Source organism: Martes martes (assembly GCF_963455335.1).
Source record: "Martes martes genome assembly, chromosome: 14".
Classification (NCBI taxonomy): Eukaryota; Metazoa; Chordata; class Mammalia; order Carnivora; family Mustelidae; genus Martes; species Martes martes.
The window spans coordinates 55454617-55472353 of record NC_137902.1 but is presented as its reverse complement, the minus strand read 5'-3'; the positions used below and the strand labels follow the sequence as shown (position 1 = coordinate 55472353).

The 17737-nt window shown below is 54.8% G+C and overlaps 1 protein-coding gene across 1 annotated transcript; it reads right to left on the bottom strand.

Moving 5' to 3' along the window:
• Nucleotides 1-5412: 5412 nt before the first annotated feature.
• Nucleotides 5413-12806, bottom strand: NODAL (nodal growth differentiation factor; the record flags this gene model as incomplete). Its single annotated transcript, XM_080823181.1, has 3 exons — nucleotides 5413-6336; nucleotides 7754-8451; nucleotides 12611-12806. The coding sequence occupies 3 exons, from the start codon at nucleotides 12804-12806 to the stop codon at nucleotides 6184-6186; spliced, it is 1047 nt and encodes a 348-aa protein (XP_080679307.1). The 3' UTR covers nucleotides 5413-6183.
• Between the last annotated feature and the right edge of the window lie 4931 nt (nucleotides 12807-17737).

Here is a 17737-nt window from a genome sequence, read left to right as displayed (position 1 = left end):
GTCCAAACGGAATAGAAGACAGACGCTCTCTGTTTCCCCAAAGCCACCTGCAGGTTTGGAGAGCGGTGGCAAGAAATGACAATTCCCAAGAGAATGAAAAGAGCTCTACGTTTGCCTGGCTACCAGCAGGGCAAGGATGCCTTGGGCCAGCACCCCATCTTTGCCTCTTCCTGGGCCAGGAACTGACAAAGGGAACTGGATCCTTCTAACTGAGCCACTAAAGCGGACTAAATTGGAGTCAGGGTTTTTAAGCCAAAGGAGGGTGTGTGAACAAGGTGTTGGGTTAGTGGCCGAATAAAAGCTTCACGGTTGAGATTCAGAGGGAAGTCGATCCTGGCTGTGAGGCACGCCCCTGGCCAAGTCGAGGTTGGCTCCTGCTCTCTGCAGCCGTACCAGCCGAAACACGTTTGGGTCGGCTCTCTCCCCCAGGAAGCCACTTCTGCAATTCAGTAGGGAACATCTGGGAATTAGAAATGTCTGTTGGTGATTCATCGTGCCTCTAAATCTGGTGTGTGTCTTAACTGGGTGCCCACCTCGGCCTGATGGGTATGTGTTCTTAAAGAGAACCGGTCCACGCTTCACCCATGAAAGAAACCTAGATGACCCCAGTCAGTTGAACACTAAGTCTTAGGGAACGTCTGCCGGGTGTCTGGCGCCCGTGCTGAACCACGTTTTAGAGACTTGAGATAGCTTCCAGACACACACTCCTGTCTGGCTTTATGCTCTGCCTCTTCCCGGTGTTTTCTTGTCTGTAGCACTGCATGGTTAAGCGTGCACTTGACCAAGAAGCATTGCAGCTGAGGCAGCCTGGAGAACAAGGCACTTCCCTCCACAAGGATGGACTCCTCTTCACACCACTTCCCATGAATTGCCTTTTTCCTTCTGATTTTGAGGCAGAGTCAAAATAGATGGGTCCTTTGTTTTTTGTTGTTTATGCTCCCAGCTCTTTGGGACCGTCTGACCTCCTGGGTTCGGACGTCTGCAGTAGCACACAGCCTGCTGCCTGTGTGGGTTTCACCCCAGAGCCTGTTGTTCAGCCGCACACGCTGCGTACCTGCATGCAGTCAAGGCAGCTGATAGTGCTGGAGCAGGATCCCAGAAACGGACTTTTTATTCATTCTCTGCTTCTTGGATATTTGATGGCGTGTCAAGCATCTTGGCTGCCTGAAGCCAGGGCCCTGGGCCCTTTGAGTTCTCCTGCAGAGAGGTGGTCAGTCTGCTGCCTCTCCATCTGGGCCAGAGCTTGCCTGTCTTGGCATGTTTCTGGACTTAGAATAGCAGCTGTGTATTAATCTGCGAAACCCAATCACTTACCCACCCATGGCATCTGGGCACGGGTAATCATTTTAAAGAAGCGTGGTTTCTTTGGCAGGGCAGTTTTCTGTCCGGACTTCAAAAGGGGTGTGGTTAACCACACGGCCCCATCCCTGAGTTCTTACCTCTCAGCTTTTAATAAAGGATGAAATCAGATCTTGAAGCAACCGGGTCACAATTCTTTTGAATGCTTCCACCCCAGGGGCATTTCCTGTTCTAGTAAGGATTTTCCAGTTTAGCACTGAGGTTTCCTTGAGGCTAGCTGAGGAATTTCTTAGGAAAGGCTTGAAGGAGAGGGATGCAAACTGATTTTTTCAAGCAGTCATTCATGTCACCTTTCCCACCCCCGGAATTTAAATCTCTTTCTCTGGGCTGGTCCTAGAAATGAATACCTTGTGGCAAAACTAGATTGAAGAGGTCTCAAGTTCCTGTTCAGAGGACCTGTGATTTATCTTCGCTTACCCTCTGCCTGCAGCCCTGGCCAGCAGGCCATGCCATATGAATGGCCAGGGGGAAATGAAACGCATATCCTGGGGTATTAAATTCTTTGCCACCTTTGTAAGAGTGGGGCGCTGACAGATGCTGCAGTGTTTGATCATCATGTGGCCGTGCCGAAATTTCCAGAGAGGGCTCTTGCCGGTGCTTACCCCCCAAATTCCTGGACACTTCTAACTCAGAGAGTTCCATGAATATAGCACAGAACAGCCAGTCTGGCCCCTGGTGTAGCCCCTTCCTCTCCATCTTAATCTTTAAAAACAAACAAAAAACCAAGTCCAGGCCAAGGGTAATTTTTACTTGAAAGCAGGAGGGTTGGGGAGGAACACGAGCTAAGGACTGGTGCTCTGAGTAAGCCATCTTGCTCCTGGTGGCCGGGTCCAAATCACTGAGTACTGTGAGCCAGTGCCTTTCCCTCCCCTGAACACAGCCCGCCTCTTCCCACCTGGGTACCCCAGGGGCGAGCCTCAAAGGAGGCATCTTGGAGAGCCCTGGACACTCACGTATCCAGGGGTCCATTTTAAGCATCTTTAATAAGATACTTTCTGTATAAAGCAAATGCCCTTCCCTGTCTTAGTGCCACCAGTGGCCCAGTTTCAACCACTGAACGAAAAAGTGGAGACTGCCAGTACTTCTTGGTCTTCCCTTCATGCCCTTTGACGTGGTTGTCCCCCGTCTCTCCCGTCCATTTCACCGTCATGGATGGGGAGCAGAGGACGCCATGCGGTCTCAAGGCAGTCCTCTGTGAGCCTGTGATCACTCTTGTTGGTTTTGGTTTTGATTTTTGTTTTTGTAACTGTCCTAAACCAGCAGGTGTTTGGAAATTAGGGAAAAAATTAAATTCTCACCAATGGTTGCTGTTACAGTTAAATCAATAAAGATCTTGAATATCAACTTGTTTTGATTGTCTTAAGTTTTGGGTGAAACCCTGTTGATTTCATATGGGGGGCTGGGGGGAAATCTACTGGTGAGGTAGATGGGTAGGGGCAGGGGTGGTCAGCCACCTCGTGAGGCGGTTCTCAACCTTGGCGGAGCACAGACGTTTTCCGGCCGGCCCAGAGATGCGGCGACATGCTCTGTCCCTTCCCTCAAGCCTGGTGGTGGATGGGTGCACGCAGGAGGCCGGACATGCCAGGAAGTCCCCTGGCGTGGACCAGTGTCACAGAGGCCCAGACAGCGGCTTCCCCTTTTCCCCAAAAGGGCAGCCTGTGTCTCCAGGGGCACCTGCCAGACACGCATCCCCTCCGAGGTCCTAAACTAGGCTGTACTGCAGGGGCATCCAATTCCTTGCTATTATTAATCCAGTGAGTCTCACGTATTAACACCACGAGTGAGATTCTGTCTTGTTGGAGAGGTGAACAGAGGTCCGTCGAGTCAAGGTGGACCCGAGGAAATGTTTTCCTGATCGGACGGTGGCGAAGTTTGATTCTGAGGTTTCAGAGTGAGCCAGACTTGAAGCCCAGCCGAGCTGCTCGGAGGCCTCTCTCCTGCCAGGATTTGCTCAGGTAGGCCAGGGTTAAGAACTACCCGCTCCTAGGTGGCTGTGAGGCTCTTGGAAGGCGTTTAGCCTCGGGCCGGGCACAGGAAGAGTTCGGGAAAGGGCTGGAGCACAGCCCAGTTGGTGGGGTGACCAGAGGTCGGCCAGCTGGGCCTCCTGTCCCTCGGGAGTGAGTGACTTCAGGCGTGGAGCTGGCTTGTGGGCCGCAGCCAACCACCCAGCCTGGGACCTCTGGACGGAATCTGGGGGAAGACGGGGCCAAACCCTCTCACTAGCACTTCATATGGCCTTTCCCCTACGTCAAGGTAGGTGGGATGTCACCTTCCGAGCCGACTTAGGTTGGGGGGAGAAGGGGAGACAAGACGGCGGCGAACAGTCCCAGTGGGAGTCCCAACTGACTCCCGTGCAGCCCACATTTCCACTTCTCTCCTTCCAATCTCTCTTTTTCTCCACGCATACGTGCCACCAGGCCCACCTCCTGCTCCAGCCCGGGACAGTAAGGCATCCACTTGTCCCCACTCAGCTACCGGCCTGGTACGGCTCTGAGTACAGGAGAGCTTTGCCTTGAGAGCACGTTGAAGTAACCATTCTGAGAGCCCTGTGTGGCCCCCAGGTTAGGGCAGGCCTCTGTTCTTGGGGGGCGGTATTTCCTCCACACACGGAGTGCAGGGCTCGAAGCCGTACTCCTAGGCTTGGCCCCAAAGCTGACAGGCCCAGTGCAGGGCGCTCAGCAGGGCTCAGCAGAAGCAAGCTCCGCCCCTTGGTGCCTGCCTCCTGCAAGGGGCAGGGCCTTGTCTTCAAGGTTTGCTCTGAGCCAGTAAACCTTCCCAAGGAGCCGCAGCCACAAGCAGCTCAAAGTTGTGCTTTCCAGGCCGTTGCCAGAGAAGGAATGTTGGACACCTGTTTAGTATGCAAGACGCTTGAAAGCCCTGGCGTGGGATTTTCACTTGCCAGAACTTCAGTGTGGTAGTGGAATTGGGTCCAGATGTTCGGTTGCAAAGGCCTTCACCCCAAAGTAGGGGAGCAAAAACCTCTGGCTACTGTCAAGGATAGGGCCCTGGGGCTCCCGAGACCAGAGCTGCGGTCTTGACCCAGCGCCTCCTAGCTGTGTGGTCAGGCCCTGGGCCTCTGGGTGGGATAAAAGGCTGGCCTCACAGGGGCTCCCCAGCTCTGCTCTTTTCTGAATGGAGTCAGCTGGTAGAATCCCACTGTGATTTGGGATCGTGGTGAGGGCAGTTCTGTTTCCACACCAGGAAAGGAGCGGCTGGAGGCCAGAGGCCAGAGTGGCTTGGTTGCCGAATCAGGGCACCGAGGTTTCTCAAGCCCAGGCCTGGCTCTAGCCTCTCCAACCTTGGCCTAGGCTGGGATTGCTAACTTGATTCAACTGTCACTACAGTCGAGTCACATGTCATGTCAGGACGGGTTCCCACATGATGGGGATCATTTTTCTAAGCCTTCTGCTAGCACTTCATGCGTCCTCTCCTCTGCGTAGAGGCAGCACAAGCTGACCAGATTCTTGGTGGGGAGCAGGGGTAGAACGACCGTAGACCCCGCAATCCCACGAGAATGCCCCCCTCCTCCCCGCTGCCAAACAGAAACAGCCCCTGTTCTGGCAGTGTTTCCTGAGGTCAGCTAAAAGAAAAACAGGATTGCTGCCTTTGGGATCTTTTTGTCCAAAAGGCAAAGCCGTGCTCGGGTGCTGTGATGCAGAGCTTCCCACAAAAAAGCGGGGGTTCCTTCTACTGCGTGGCTAGGCGGCACCCGAAATGAAGCCAGACTTCGAGCCCTGAGCAACAGAAGGGCTGGTAAAGTTTTGAGAGAGGGGGTATGGCAGGCCCTGGGGCTCCGCAGGCTTCATAAGCTGTAGAGGGAGACAGGGATAAGGCCCAGAGGACAGTCCATGACGTCAGGCCCGCTAACAGACAAGGTGACGGGAGGCCAACAGGATCCTCCTACTCGCGCCTTACATAAGGAGACTGAGCAAGGAATTACCTGAGGCCACACAGCTTCTCAGTGGCTCAGCTATGACCATAACCCAAGTCCTAGGCCGCCCTCACCCCTGCTGGACGGGAAGCTCGGGGCCTCATTAACAGCACACAATGAGAGACCGAGGAGAACTGTCACCAACTTTAATAGACTCGGACTGTGTCTGCCAAGCAGGCTGACAGGGGCTGGGGGAGGTTGGGGGGGTGGGGGGGTGCCCGAGGTCTCCACTCCTGGAGTACAGCATGGCCAGCTCTCTGGGGGAGTTCCTGCCTCTCCCTTCAAAGGCACCAGCTGGCCTGGGAGGACTTCACAATGGCTGTAGTGTCTGTGCGCATCATTAGCAAAGACCCACTCCGGGGAGCCTCTGGACAAGGCCAGCACATAGCCACCGGCCAGCCTGAAAGGGGGGGCGGGGCTACCCTAAACCAGCCGGAGACAATGAGAGAAACTGTTTTTCATTTAACACAGTGAACTTCATCTTGACAGGGGGCAGAGCTGGCCCAAGACCCCTTCTGAGAATACATAAAAGTCATCAGTAACCTGTCCCACCTCAAAGATGAATGCACACATGCCCCACCCTTTGCCCATCATTTCTGCGGGTTCATAGGTTACGAAGTCAAGTAAAGAACCCTTGCCCTTGTGCTTCTGGTCACCACCGTCTCTTCAGGAAGAACAGCCAACCAGCCTGCCGTCTCCTGACAGCAGCCTCCGTATGAGGCAGATTCCCCAGAGCCTTCCTTTACTGAGCAGGCAGCCCTTCCTCCTCGCTCTAGCACACAGAACAACCTTTCCCCCTCTGTGTCTCCTCACTGCATTAGATGGTTCTCGTGTCTTCTAGGACCTTCCCAACGTCCCAGGGTACAGGCAAATCCGGCCCTGCCAGGATCTCATCAAAGGCACCCGCATTCTTCCACAATCATGTCTTTGTGATGGTCCAGGAGGACTCTGCCGTTGTCCACATAGAGCATGCTCAGTGGCTTGGTCTTCACCGGGGCACAGCAGGTGGAAGGAACTCGGTGGGGCTGGTATCGTTTCAGTAGACTCTGGGGGAGAAAAAGTCAGTTAAAATCCGTTTCTGGTTCAAAAGCTGAAGAAGATGGTTCTCATGAAGGGAGTCAGCCTGCCAATGCATCCACAACTCTCTACATGTAAAGTAACTTTACAGGCTGTTAAAAAAAAAAAAAAAAGAAGAAGAGCTAAACAGAAGATTCTAAACGCTGTATCTGTGTAGAGCAGGAGCAAATGGACACGTCCTCCTATTGTTCTAGCCTCGAGTGCATACCAATTCCAAGAAACTCCTGGTTTAGTTCCAGAAACATGAAGCAGAAGAGAGTCATGCGGAAATTCTTGTGGGATTTGCTTTGTTGCCCAGAGAAGGGCAAAGAGAGTCAACGGGAGAAAAGGTAACGATTCCTTGGCACTCTGGAACCGGGCCCCGTCCCTGCGGCCCAGCGAGGTCTTTTTGGATCAGTGTCAGAGCTGCTGTTGGGACTCTCTGGGTCTCTGGGGGTCCCCTTGATCATGCAGTAGGGAGGTTCAGGGAGCGAAGTCCCAGGAGAGGCTGAGGCCTTTGCCCAGGAAAGGTCCTAGAGGGCTCTGGCCCCACCAGTGCTTCCTTTGTAGGAGCTCAGCTCACGCGCTCCCCAGAGCATCTGAACCCCAATATCAGGGCCCCCATGTGAGACTCTATTCTGTTCCCCCTCCCTCTCATTTTCCCTTTGCTCTCCTCCACCACTTTCTAGACCTTAGGCTGATTAGTGGCACACAGTGGTAATCTTGGGCTTTCTCTACTATAAAACGGTGTCCAACTCCTGTTTGAGGGAGCAAAAGGACAGTGGCTGGAACAGGATTACCCCAACCACGGCCCCATAAACTCCCCTCCCTTCCATCAGTGAATCACAGACTTCTAGAAATCGTAATACAACATCCAACATGCTGGTCCCCTGCCAGCAGGTACACACGCAGTATCCATCTCATCTCATTTAACCCTACAACATTGTCATCCCCCGTTCACAGGTAGGAAAGGTCGGGCTCAGAGAGAATAAGCAATCTGATCAATATCACACAGCTAATATGTAGGAATCGAAGCCGGGTTTATTCCCAGAGTCCAGATTCTGAACTTCCTTTCCTAGAAGTCAGAGCTGAGGAGAAGCAGAGGCCTTCTGGTCTACACCCTCCATCCCTAATTTTATGAAAGGCAAGGAAGGAGGCCTAAGGAAGCAAGGTGTTCAAGGTTACCCAAGGGGGCGCAACTGCATGTAGGCCCTCCGGGGATCGTGTCACAGGCCATCACTATCTCCCAGGACAGGAGCGGGCACACTGCTGGTGCCTGAGTAACGATGAATGAATGAACACCAATTTACCAGCAAAGCCAGAGTCCTGTCCCCCCACTGATTGGGCAGTATGGCCTCCTCTCCCCCACAGCCCCCTGCCTCCCCTCCCCTTAGCAGGGCTCCGCACCTGGATGTACGCATGGTTGGTGGGATGGAACTCCTCCCCCACAGGGTTAGGACACTCGCCCTCACAGCGATAGGCATTGTATTGCTTTGGGTAGATGATCCAGGAGCCCCACCCAATGAGGTTGAAATCCACCTGGAACTTGACCTTCCGACACAGCTGGCTTTTGTCCGGCAAGTGATGTCGACGGTGCCGCCGGCCCCTCTCCTGGGACAGCTGTCCCTCCCGGGCGCGCCAGGAGCTCTCAGCCTCCCACAGCAAGGTGGAGCCCCCCAGCCGCCTCTGCTCTGGGGAGAGGTTGGAGTAGAGCAGCAGGAGCACGTTGGTGACAGGCGGGGTGGGAGCCCGCCGCTGACACTCTCCGACCAAACCGGACATCTGCTCCTCCAGCTCCCCGGGGTGCTTCAGCCACTTGGAGAGTGGCCTGGTCACCTCCAAGACCATACTGCCTGAGGAAAAGGTAACCTGGGACAGAGGGATGGTGAACGGGTCCATCCGAAGACGCTCGTGGCAGTCAGCCGGGTTCTGCTCCGCATCGGGCTTTAGCTGGTGGAGAATCTCGATGGAGAGTGGGACGCCGGGGGGCAGGTCCACAGGGCGGGACAGCTGCAGCCGGAGCTCGGCCCACACCAGATCCTCCACTTGGCTCAGGAAGGAGAAGTCAAAAGCAAAGGTCCAGTTCTGCCCATCCACCTCCACATCTGTGTGGGAAAAAAACGGGAAGGAAGTAGAATGAGTGGGGACCCCCTGCAGCCTCATCGCTCTGACAGCTGGAGCCTTGACCTGATAGGAATCCTCTCCATGCTCGCCCCAGCCCTAGGCGCTGGGAATGTGGAGTCCACTTTGGTCCAATTCCAACTGCGGCTCAGAGAGGTTAAATCACCCGCACAAGGTGGCACAGCCAAGAATGAACCTGGATCTGCCCAAACAGCAAATCACGGTTCTGCTACTCCCTCCAGGAGGATCGAGAGCTAGAGAACAACTGGTACAAACTGGATGAGTCCTCCCTGCTCTCTGGCCAAACCCTGAGCCTCCACCCACCCTGTGACCCTGAGCAAGTCACCTTCCCAGATTCCGTCTTCTCACTAGGAAGGGTGGTCTAGCTCATGGACGGAGGCTTGGGGCACTCAGGGGGCACAGAAGCCCAAGACTGGCCACTTTCTGCTCCACCCATTCCTAAGGGTGGAGGCAGAAACTTCAGGAGCTCTTGACAACCTGACACACGGGCTTCTACAGACTTTCTAAGCAAGACCTGGCAGTTTGCCACCCAGTGGGGCTTTCTCATCTACCGGCATGGGGCTTATCACACCACCCCCCCCCCAAGGGGCATTCCCACACCTGGGGCAGACAGCGCAGCACACACACAGCCCCTGGCCCTCTTCCACAACCCCCTCCTCAAGACAACTCAACCCAAACTGGATGAAAAGGAATGGGGAAGCACATTCCATTCATTTTAGTCCTGGACTAATTTGGTCCGATGTCTGAGAATAGCATGTTTTTGTGGATTTTCAGGTCACCTAAAAGTGACCTTTAACTTTTTTTCAAGCCTGGTTTCCTCTTCTTTGCAATGGGAACGGTCGTGCCCCACCCATCCCTGCATTCTCAGCAGCCCACGTGGAAACAAAGAGGCTTGAAGGCTTGTTGCTGAATCAAAGTCAGGGATCATCCCTTAGAGTAAAAACACTAACTCTTTTGTGAATCCATCTCAAGGGTGGTAATGGTCTCTGATTTAAGTCCACTCTGGGCGGACCACATGACAGTTTCCTTTTTTTAAAAAAAAATATTTTATTTATTTATTTGACACAGAGAGACCCCGAGAGAGGGAACACAAGCAGGGGGAGTGGGAGAGGGAGAAGCAGGCTTCCCACTGAGCAGGGAGCCTGATGCGGGGTTTGATCCCAGGACCCTGGGATCATGACCTGAGCCGAAGGCAGACGCTTAACGACTCAGTCACCCAGATGCCCTCCACTTTTTTTTTTTTTGAAGGGTCTCATAGAGCATCTTTGGTCATATGGTAAGTGAATTTCTGTGAGAAATCCAACCTGCAGGCAAGTTTTGGCCTCCTGACAGTCTCTCCCAGCCCACCTCCAGCTGCCCTTCACTTCATTTCCACTTCCCTCCTCATTAGCACCTGCAGGGGGCAATAACCGGCCCCTGGCTAGCAACTCTCCCCAGAGGTGTGGGGAGGAGGCCAGCGCTCCCCCTGGCGCACCGCAGCAGCCCCTAGCCTCCTGGGGATTAAGTGGGACCTGCAGCAACTCCTGGTCAAGTCTTATCTCAAGTACCCACAAATGGCCTCTTAGAGGAAGACATTCCAGCTCAGCGGTCAAGACCAGGGGCTCTGGTGCGTCCTGTGAGGCTTCAAAATCTGCCACTCACTGTTGAATCTTGGGCAGATTACTTTCCTTCTGTGGGCCTCTTGGTAAAAGGAAGATAGTGACGGAGTGTTAGGATTTACTGAGATAACATGCATCGGTGTTTACCCAACACAACCAAAGTACAGTAAGAGCTGGCTGGCGTCAACTACCTCCTTATTATTGCCAATGGCCAAGATTAGAAATGAAGGTGTCGGGATAGGTAGTGGGGGACCTGGACGAGGAGCAAAGTCATCTGTTCCCAGAATGGACAATGTGCATGGAGTGCTCCATACCCAGGAAAAGTCTTTGATTCCATGAGCCCACCCCTAGCCAAGGGCTCCCTGGGAAACAGTGCTGATAGGTTCTCTTAGATCTGGCTCTGGTTCTTGTTAGGATAGGGGTGCCTAATCTTTTAGGGTTCATTGATGCCTGATACAAGCTAAGAATGCGCCCACCTATACAATAAATGGGATTTAGGGGATAGGTATCAGGAGAGGGGTTCATAGACACCCTGAAACCAATCCAGGCACTGGACAGAGTTGGCCACACAGGCCCCAACTGAAATCTTGACCCATGTCCAGTTCTAAAGAAGAAGGTGGTTGGGCCCATGCCCTAGAGTTCTCTCCCTCAGACAGGGTGCTAAGGCTGAGTTAGGACATGGGGCTCTGAAGGAGAGTGTGGGGATGACACTAGGCGTCCAGCTCTGAAGATAATTGCCACTAACTGCTTCCCGATCCAAGCCTGGTCTCTTTCAATCATCACCACCACTATTACGTTTTGGGGGGGTAAGAAAACTGAAGGCCCAAGCTGAGGGTGTTTCAACACGGACAGAGGCAGATGCAAAGCCACTTTGGTTAGACTCCAACACCCACTTCCTTCTTTCCTGGGGCGGCCTATAGATAAACCCAAGGGAAAGGGGCATTTAGAATGTCCCTTCTCCATCACTGTCTTTCCAGGCAGAATCTTCTTGCTGCTTTTTAAAAAATGAAGCCAGTTCACAACACTGAATGTACTTAATGTCACCGCACACTTAAAAAGAGGTAAAATGGTAGATTTAGTCCTGTATATTTTACTGTATGTACACACCAATGAGGCAGAAAGCCAGCCCCCCGCTTTACAGAAGGGGAAACTAGAGAACTCAACGGATATGCACAGGACCCAGCCCAAATTGGGAAGCGGACTTTGAAGACCAGGACTCCATTTCCCAGTCTCCCAGGCTGTCAAACCCCCGCAAACCTTCTGGAACTCTCCAGAAGGACAAGTGAACTGAAAAAGGGCACCCCCTCCCCACCCGTTTGCCCAGCGTCCTCCCACACCCAGCTTTCTGGTAGAAAAACTGAGGAGACCATAACAGTCATTTTCCAGCCATCTTGCCCCTCGGGTGTCCACAGTCTGTCTGGTCCCCAGATGACCCTTCAGGAGAGGGTCATCAACTGTCTGACCCCAGACGTGGCCGGCCAGGGAGCTAGGAGCCCCCGCCCCCAGACCACAAGCGGCTGGAGGGTGACCAATTAGATCAGATTATAGGATGTGGATTGCGCCCCAGCGTGGGGGAGGGCCGTCTGGCCCCAGATGGCCGAGAGAGGCACAGGCCGGAGCAGGGCAGCCCGCAACCCAAGGCATCAGGATGTGGATTGCAAGGGGCAAGAGGACCCCGGGGGAGTGCTCCCTCTGCTCAGCACCCACCGGCTGGTCGCGCCCGACCCCTGGAACGCCCAGCCCTTTCCGAGTGATCCTCCCGAATCACCATGGTCGCTGTGGAATTATCCACATCTAGGCTCCGAACCGGAATCACTCAGGACGCTGACCCCTTCCCAGCCTGGACTCGAGTTCCCAAGCCTGTCACAGTTCCCGACTTCGGGCACCCCATCTCTCCTCCCGGATCTCGGAACTCTAATCCCTGATGTTACATGCACCCCACTGGCTTTCGAAGTTCGCAGTCAGCCTGTGACTCTCACCGCGCCAGACTCCCGCACACATTCACCCTCACGCGCGAAAAGAAAAGAAATCCGCAAAATGTATGTAGCAATAATAACGACCATTTATTACTACGTCTGGTTTCGTGCTAATTGTTGTTATGTGTTTTGTCACCAAGCGCTCACCACTGTCTTCTAAGGGAGGTAGGTACTGGTGTCCCCATCGCAGGGAATCCGACGCCGAGGAGCCGGGAGTTTAGGTAATTTAACAAGCCCACGTAGTCCCCTGGCTCAGTCGGCCTCCCACCCTCCCGCACCGCGCTCTTACCACTCTAAAGCAAGAGTCGGAACGCAAAGGTTTCCGCCCGGGCCCCTTCCGATGCCGCAACCCCTCCACCCGCCCACCCCGCGCACCCAGCCAGCGCCGACGCCGAGCCATCCCAGACCCGGACTCCGGCAGCGCGCTCCCAGCCTGGTGCGCCCTCAGCGGCGGCGTCCCCAGCCCAGGACCCCCCGCCCGCAACTCGCCCCGGCGCCCTTCCGCAGTCCCGAGGCCCCCGGCTGCTCGGCGGGGCGGCGCAGCCTACCTTGAGCCTGCAGGCTGCGGATGATGTCCGCCCGGGGCAGCGGGTCCCGGTAGAGACTCAGCATGTACGCGAGAGGGGACGGCGACGAGGGCTGCACCCGCGTTCGGAGCGGCACCGGGGCCACTGTGGCGGCGCCCGCCTGGCGCAGGACCCACCAGGCGTGCAGGAGGAACACGGGCAGCTGGGGGGCGTGCATGGTGGGCTGGCTGGGCTTGCGAGCCGCGCCTCCGCCCCTTATATCCTGGGCCTTCTCCGCCGCCCCGCCTCTTTCCTCCCTCCCTGGGAAAAGCCTTGAGCTCCTATACCTGCCCCCAACCTGGGGGGGTTGTTGTTGGTGGCCCCCAGCGGGACCACCTGCTGGGGCGGGCCAGACCTGAGCCTGGTAGGGAGGAGACCCGCCAAGCTGGAGGCGCTGGTAGGTGGGGGACCTTCCTGGTGGCCCCGTTTGGGCACCGGAGTGCCGGCTACTCTAGATACTAACGGCCTGGTTTCTGAGGCACAGCAAACGTGTCACCGGCAACCCTGGGATCAGAATTGTGGCTTCCTTGCTCTGCCTGACCTTGGATCCCTGCCGCTTCCTGTGTCCCCAGGCTCCCAATAGATGTCTGGCTCAACAGGAACCCGTAGGGAACAGCGGTGGGTGCTGGAGCCTCTCCCCACACTGGCCTGCGAGGCTCCCATCCAGCCCCGCCAGGCGCAGCCTTCCAGGGAACCGCCCCACGGCCTCCGGGAGCACTCTTGGCCTCAAGGCTGCCTAGCCTCCGGGAAACCACTGAGTACTGGGAGTTGCTGGATCAAGGAAGGTGAGCTCCAGAGGAAGGCCCATGGAACGGGCTTCAGACAGGCATAGAAGGGCTCTCCTGGAGAAAACAAAGGGCAGACAGGACCAGGATGAAGGACGGACCTCTCCATCAGAGAAGGGAGGTGTTCAGCAGAAGCTGGGGCATGGCTAACAGGGGGATCCTGGTTGCTGGTCAGTGTAGCACCTGCGGGTGGTGGTGGTGGGGGGCATCAGGCTCATCCCTTCGCAGGCTCCCATCCATCCCCAGGGGATTTCAGGAGAAAGGTGTCGTCTGTGGTCTCCATGCCCGGCAGGAAACTTGGGTTTCAGCTCAGCACTCTGGTTTCCCATTCTCTGAGCCCTGTTTTTCTCATCTATAAGAGACTGACCCTGGTCTGGCTGCCCTTCCCGGGGCAGTCAGGTTAGAGCTGGAATTACCTTTAAAGAAGTAGAAATCCTTGCCCCTTGTCGGGCCACAGCTGTCCTCCCTCCACCCAGAAGGGCTCCTCCTCCCCGTTTCCTTTCTTAGTTTTGCCCGGCACACGAGCAGCCAGTTGGCGTTTACGGAAATGCCGTGTGCCAGGCCCACCTCAGCTCCTTCAACAGGACACTGAGCTCCAAAGAACCACAGGCTCATTCCAGAGCAGGTGGGGACAAGGGAAGGAGGCCCACCAGGCTCAAGCAGGAGCTCCAGACTTGGGGGAGTGGGAGAAGGTGGGGGAGGGGAGATGGCCCACACCTGGGCCCACAGACAGCAGGAAGGACCCTTGCCTAGGACACCGCTGGGCTGTAGCCCCACGCCGGCCCTGGGACCTGGACAATCCGCTCAGCTGGCAGATTGTTAGTTCCTTAAAGAGGGGACTGCCTTGTTCATCGTGCTTTCCCCACAGTACGCATTTGAGTTTGGACCCCTAAAATCTTAGCTGAGTCCATAAGTCAGTGAGTGGTACTGTGTCTGGACTGGCCTGGAGATAACTATCACCTTGAGTGTCTGTCAGACTATTGAGTCCTGAGTCCCAATCCAGACTTCTAGACTTAGAATTTGGAGAGAGGGCTTGGTTATCTACATGTTTAACAAGCACCCCGTGGTCCCAACTAGACAACTTCGAGAACCTGGGCACGGATGGGGTTCTAGCTGTAGTTCGGACCTCCACCCCCGGCATTCAGTTTCCTCAACTGTAAAACGGTATCGGAGATTCCCTCCTTCCGTACAGAATAAGTGGAATGAAGGGTAAAGTGTTTCACAAGTTCTAAAACCAGGTATATATGTAAAGCTTTCTGCACGTAGACATTATGGGTGGTCCATGGTTGTCACGCAGCCTCCCCAGCCTGGGGGCTTGCTGGTTGGGGATGGTCAACCCCAGTCCTCAGACGATTATATAAATAAAAAACTGACAGGTCACTGAGAGTGCAGTGGGAGCCCTGACAAGGATGTGGGCACCGAGAATGGCAACACAGGGGAGGGGCGTAGAGCTTGACAGAATTACAGGAGTCAGTCTCCCCCAAATTCGGATCTCCCCAAGTCTCATGTGCACCAGAATCGTGGTGGTCCCCGTGGAAACACGGACATTCAGCACAGAGCAGTCTGACCCCCCAAGATGGGGAAAGGAACAGCAAAGAAGATGAATCTACTTCTAGTGGACCAGAAGCTTCTTGAAACGGAGGATAAAGTGTTATTCCTCCTGTGTCCCTTGCACTGTGTGACGCCTGGAAGGTGCGTAATCGATGTTTTAGCTAAGCTGAATGGTTGTGATGGTAGCTAACATTTCCTGAGTCCTTCATGCAGCTGGCACTCTGCTCATCCTTGCAGTTGATTTTATCATCACACCCACTTCAGAGATGGGAAAACAGAGGCTCGGAAGAAACAAGGTGATTTTCTCAAGGCCACAGGTTTACAGATGGGAGCGGCCAGCATGTGAAGGGCAGGTGTGCTTGGGACCCAAAGCTGTGCTTTGAGCTCTGTTGCTTCCCCATGGATGAGAAGGTGAATGTGTGCCTTGTACTAAGACTTAGAAACTCTCCAAGCCTTGCCTCTCCCAGGGTCTGGGAGCTGCAGACAGAGCTCATTTCTGATGTGTATTGGCCCAGAACCACGCAGGGGCCTGGAAGTGCTCTCCGGCCAGCAAGAGCGACTGTCAAATCCCATCCATCACCGACCTTTCTGCGGCTCCCACACCTAGAAGAAATCGAATCTGTCGCCTCTGCGGGACAAAGGCTCATTGTCCTCCTGCTCGTTTTTTAAGGGTGTTTGTTCACCCAGGATCTGTTTCCTGCAAGAAGGACTACAAGTTCCCTCTTCCCGGGTGGGGAATGACACCTTCTCACCTCCCCTGCCCCAGACGGACTGACCAACAGATTACCTGACCTGGGAGATAACCTTTCAGGGCCCTCCCAGCTGGCTGGAGGGTCGGGGAGCAAAGTCCCCAAAGTTCTTGAATGCTTTCCATCAGACAGTCGCAGACCCTCCCTTGACACAGGCAGTGGCGTGTAGTGTGGTTAAATGGTTAAATGCTGGAACCGTGAGCCCAGGCTGCCAGGAGGCAGGGTCAGGATCCTTCTCTGTCCCTACCTGGGCACAGCAGACCAGCCACTAACCATCTCGAAGCTTCTGCGCCTCAGCGGTAAAGTGGGGTAAAGGATAGGACCCCTGCGACAGGGATGTTGTAAGTAGGAAATGTGTGTAAAGCACACAGTGCACATAGCGTCAGGCCGGCTGTGTATTCACTCATGGAACAGACCTGCTTTTCTAGTGTGCCTACAGCCGGTTAACGGCAAGAGCTAGACTCCCTTGGGGGCAAGGTAGGAAGGCAGCTCCGGTCTGTACGTATTTAGGGAGCATCTCCTATATGCCAGTGTGACCTGGGCTGTCCCCACTTCCCTAGTGCCCCTCTGTGCTCCTCCTTCTGTGGGCGTGTTTCCGTTGTATCCCGAGTGAACGCCTACTCAGCTATCGAGACACAGCTTAAAGGACCCATCACCAGCTCCCCCACAACTGGGCAGGACCTCTTCTAAGCACAGCATGACAGAGCCGTCGTCCACACTGTCTTCAGCAGCCACTGTCGGACTGTGAGCTCCCAAGAAGCAGAGATGGCTCCTGATCCATTTCTCCTGAAGCCCCAGCTCCTGGCTCATAACGGACTGTCGCTTGCTGTGATCTTCAACCTAGAGGAATGAGTCCAGTCCTAGAAATGGTAGAGGGGCGCCTGGGTGGCTCAGCTGGTGAAGTGTCTGCCTTCGGCTCGGGTCATGATCCCGGGGTCCTGGGATCGAGTTGCGCATCGGGCTCCCTGCTCAGCAGGGAGTCTGCTTCTCCCTTTCCCACTGCTGCTCCCCCCGGCTTGTGCTCTCTCATACTCTATCTCAAATGAATACATAAAATCTTAAAAAGAAAGAAAGAAAGAAAGAAAGAAAGAAAGTGTAGAGGTGGCTCTCAGCACAGGCTTCTGGCTTCTGGCTTCAGTATTGTCCATCCTTTCGGTTGCCCACTCAGCTGATCTTGGAGGCCAACCCCCGGAGCTGGGAGGTACCATCTAGATGCTTCTGCCACGCACACGAGCACACGTGGCTCCCTGTGACCTGGAGAGAGGGACCCGGCCCTCCCGCTACAGGGCCTTTGTATTCCAAATGTACTCAGCCCCGTAGAAACACCTGCTCTTCCTCCAGAGTTCAAAGCCGCTCTTCCTCTGTCCAGGGTAATTCTGTCCCCTCTGCATTCGCACAAAACCATCCTTTCTATTCCCGTGTCCAACTCGAGGGTCTCCTCTTCCGCAAAGCCTTCCTACGTGGTCTCTCTCCCCCTGCAGGCTCTGAACCAAGGGAGTTTCCCACCAGCGAGCCTGCTGCCTGTCTGTGCCTTCGTCAGCCTGCTCGGCGGAGGGCTTGGCACTCTGTAAGGGGAGGGAGGAAACCAGGCCCGTAGCCAGCCTTGGAGTGCGTCAGTGTTTCATCTACCCCCAACAATGTTTTGGAAGGTTTTCATTTAAATCATCAACAGTAAAAATGCCTTAGATTTTGAATAAAATACCTTTGCATTTTTTAAAAAAAGTAATCTCTACCCCCAACTTGGGGCTTGAACTCATGACCCTGAGATCAAGAGTTGTGTGCTCTATCCACTGAGCTGGCCAGATGCCCCTGAATAAAATGGTTTTATTTCATCGTCTGAGAAATGGAAAGGTCTTGGCCCTCGTTTCAACGTGGCAAGTGTTCCCTAAAGCGGAAAGGCAGCTGTTTTCTTTCTGGCAGGCTCTGTTGTCCACAGTGTGCCTTGGTTCTCACCACTCCTTACCTGACTGTGTCCATTCGCCTGGCCGCCTGAGACAAGTGAGTTTGAGACGCGTGCTGTGTGT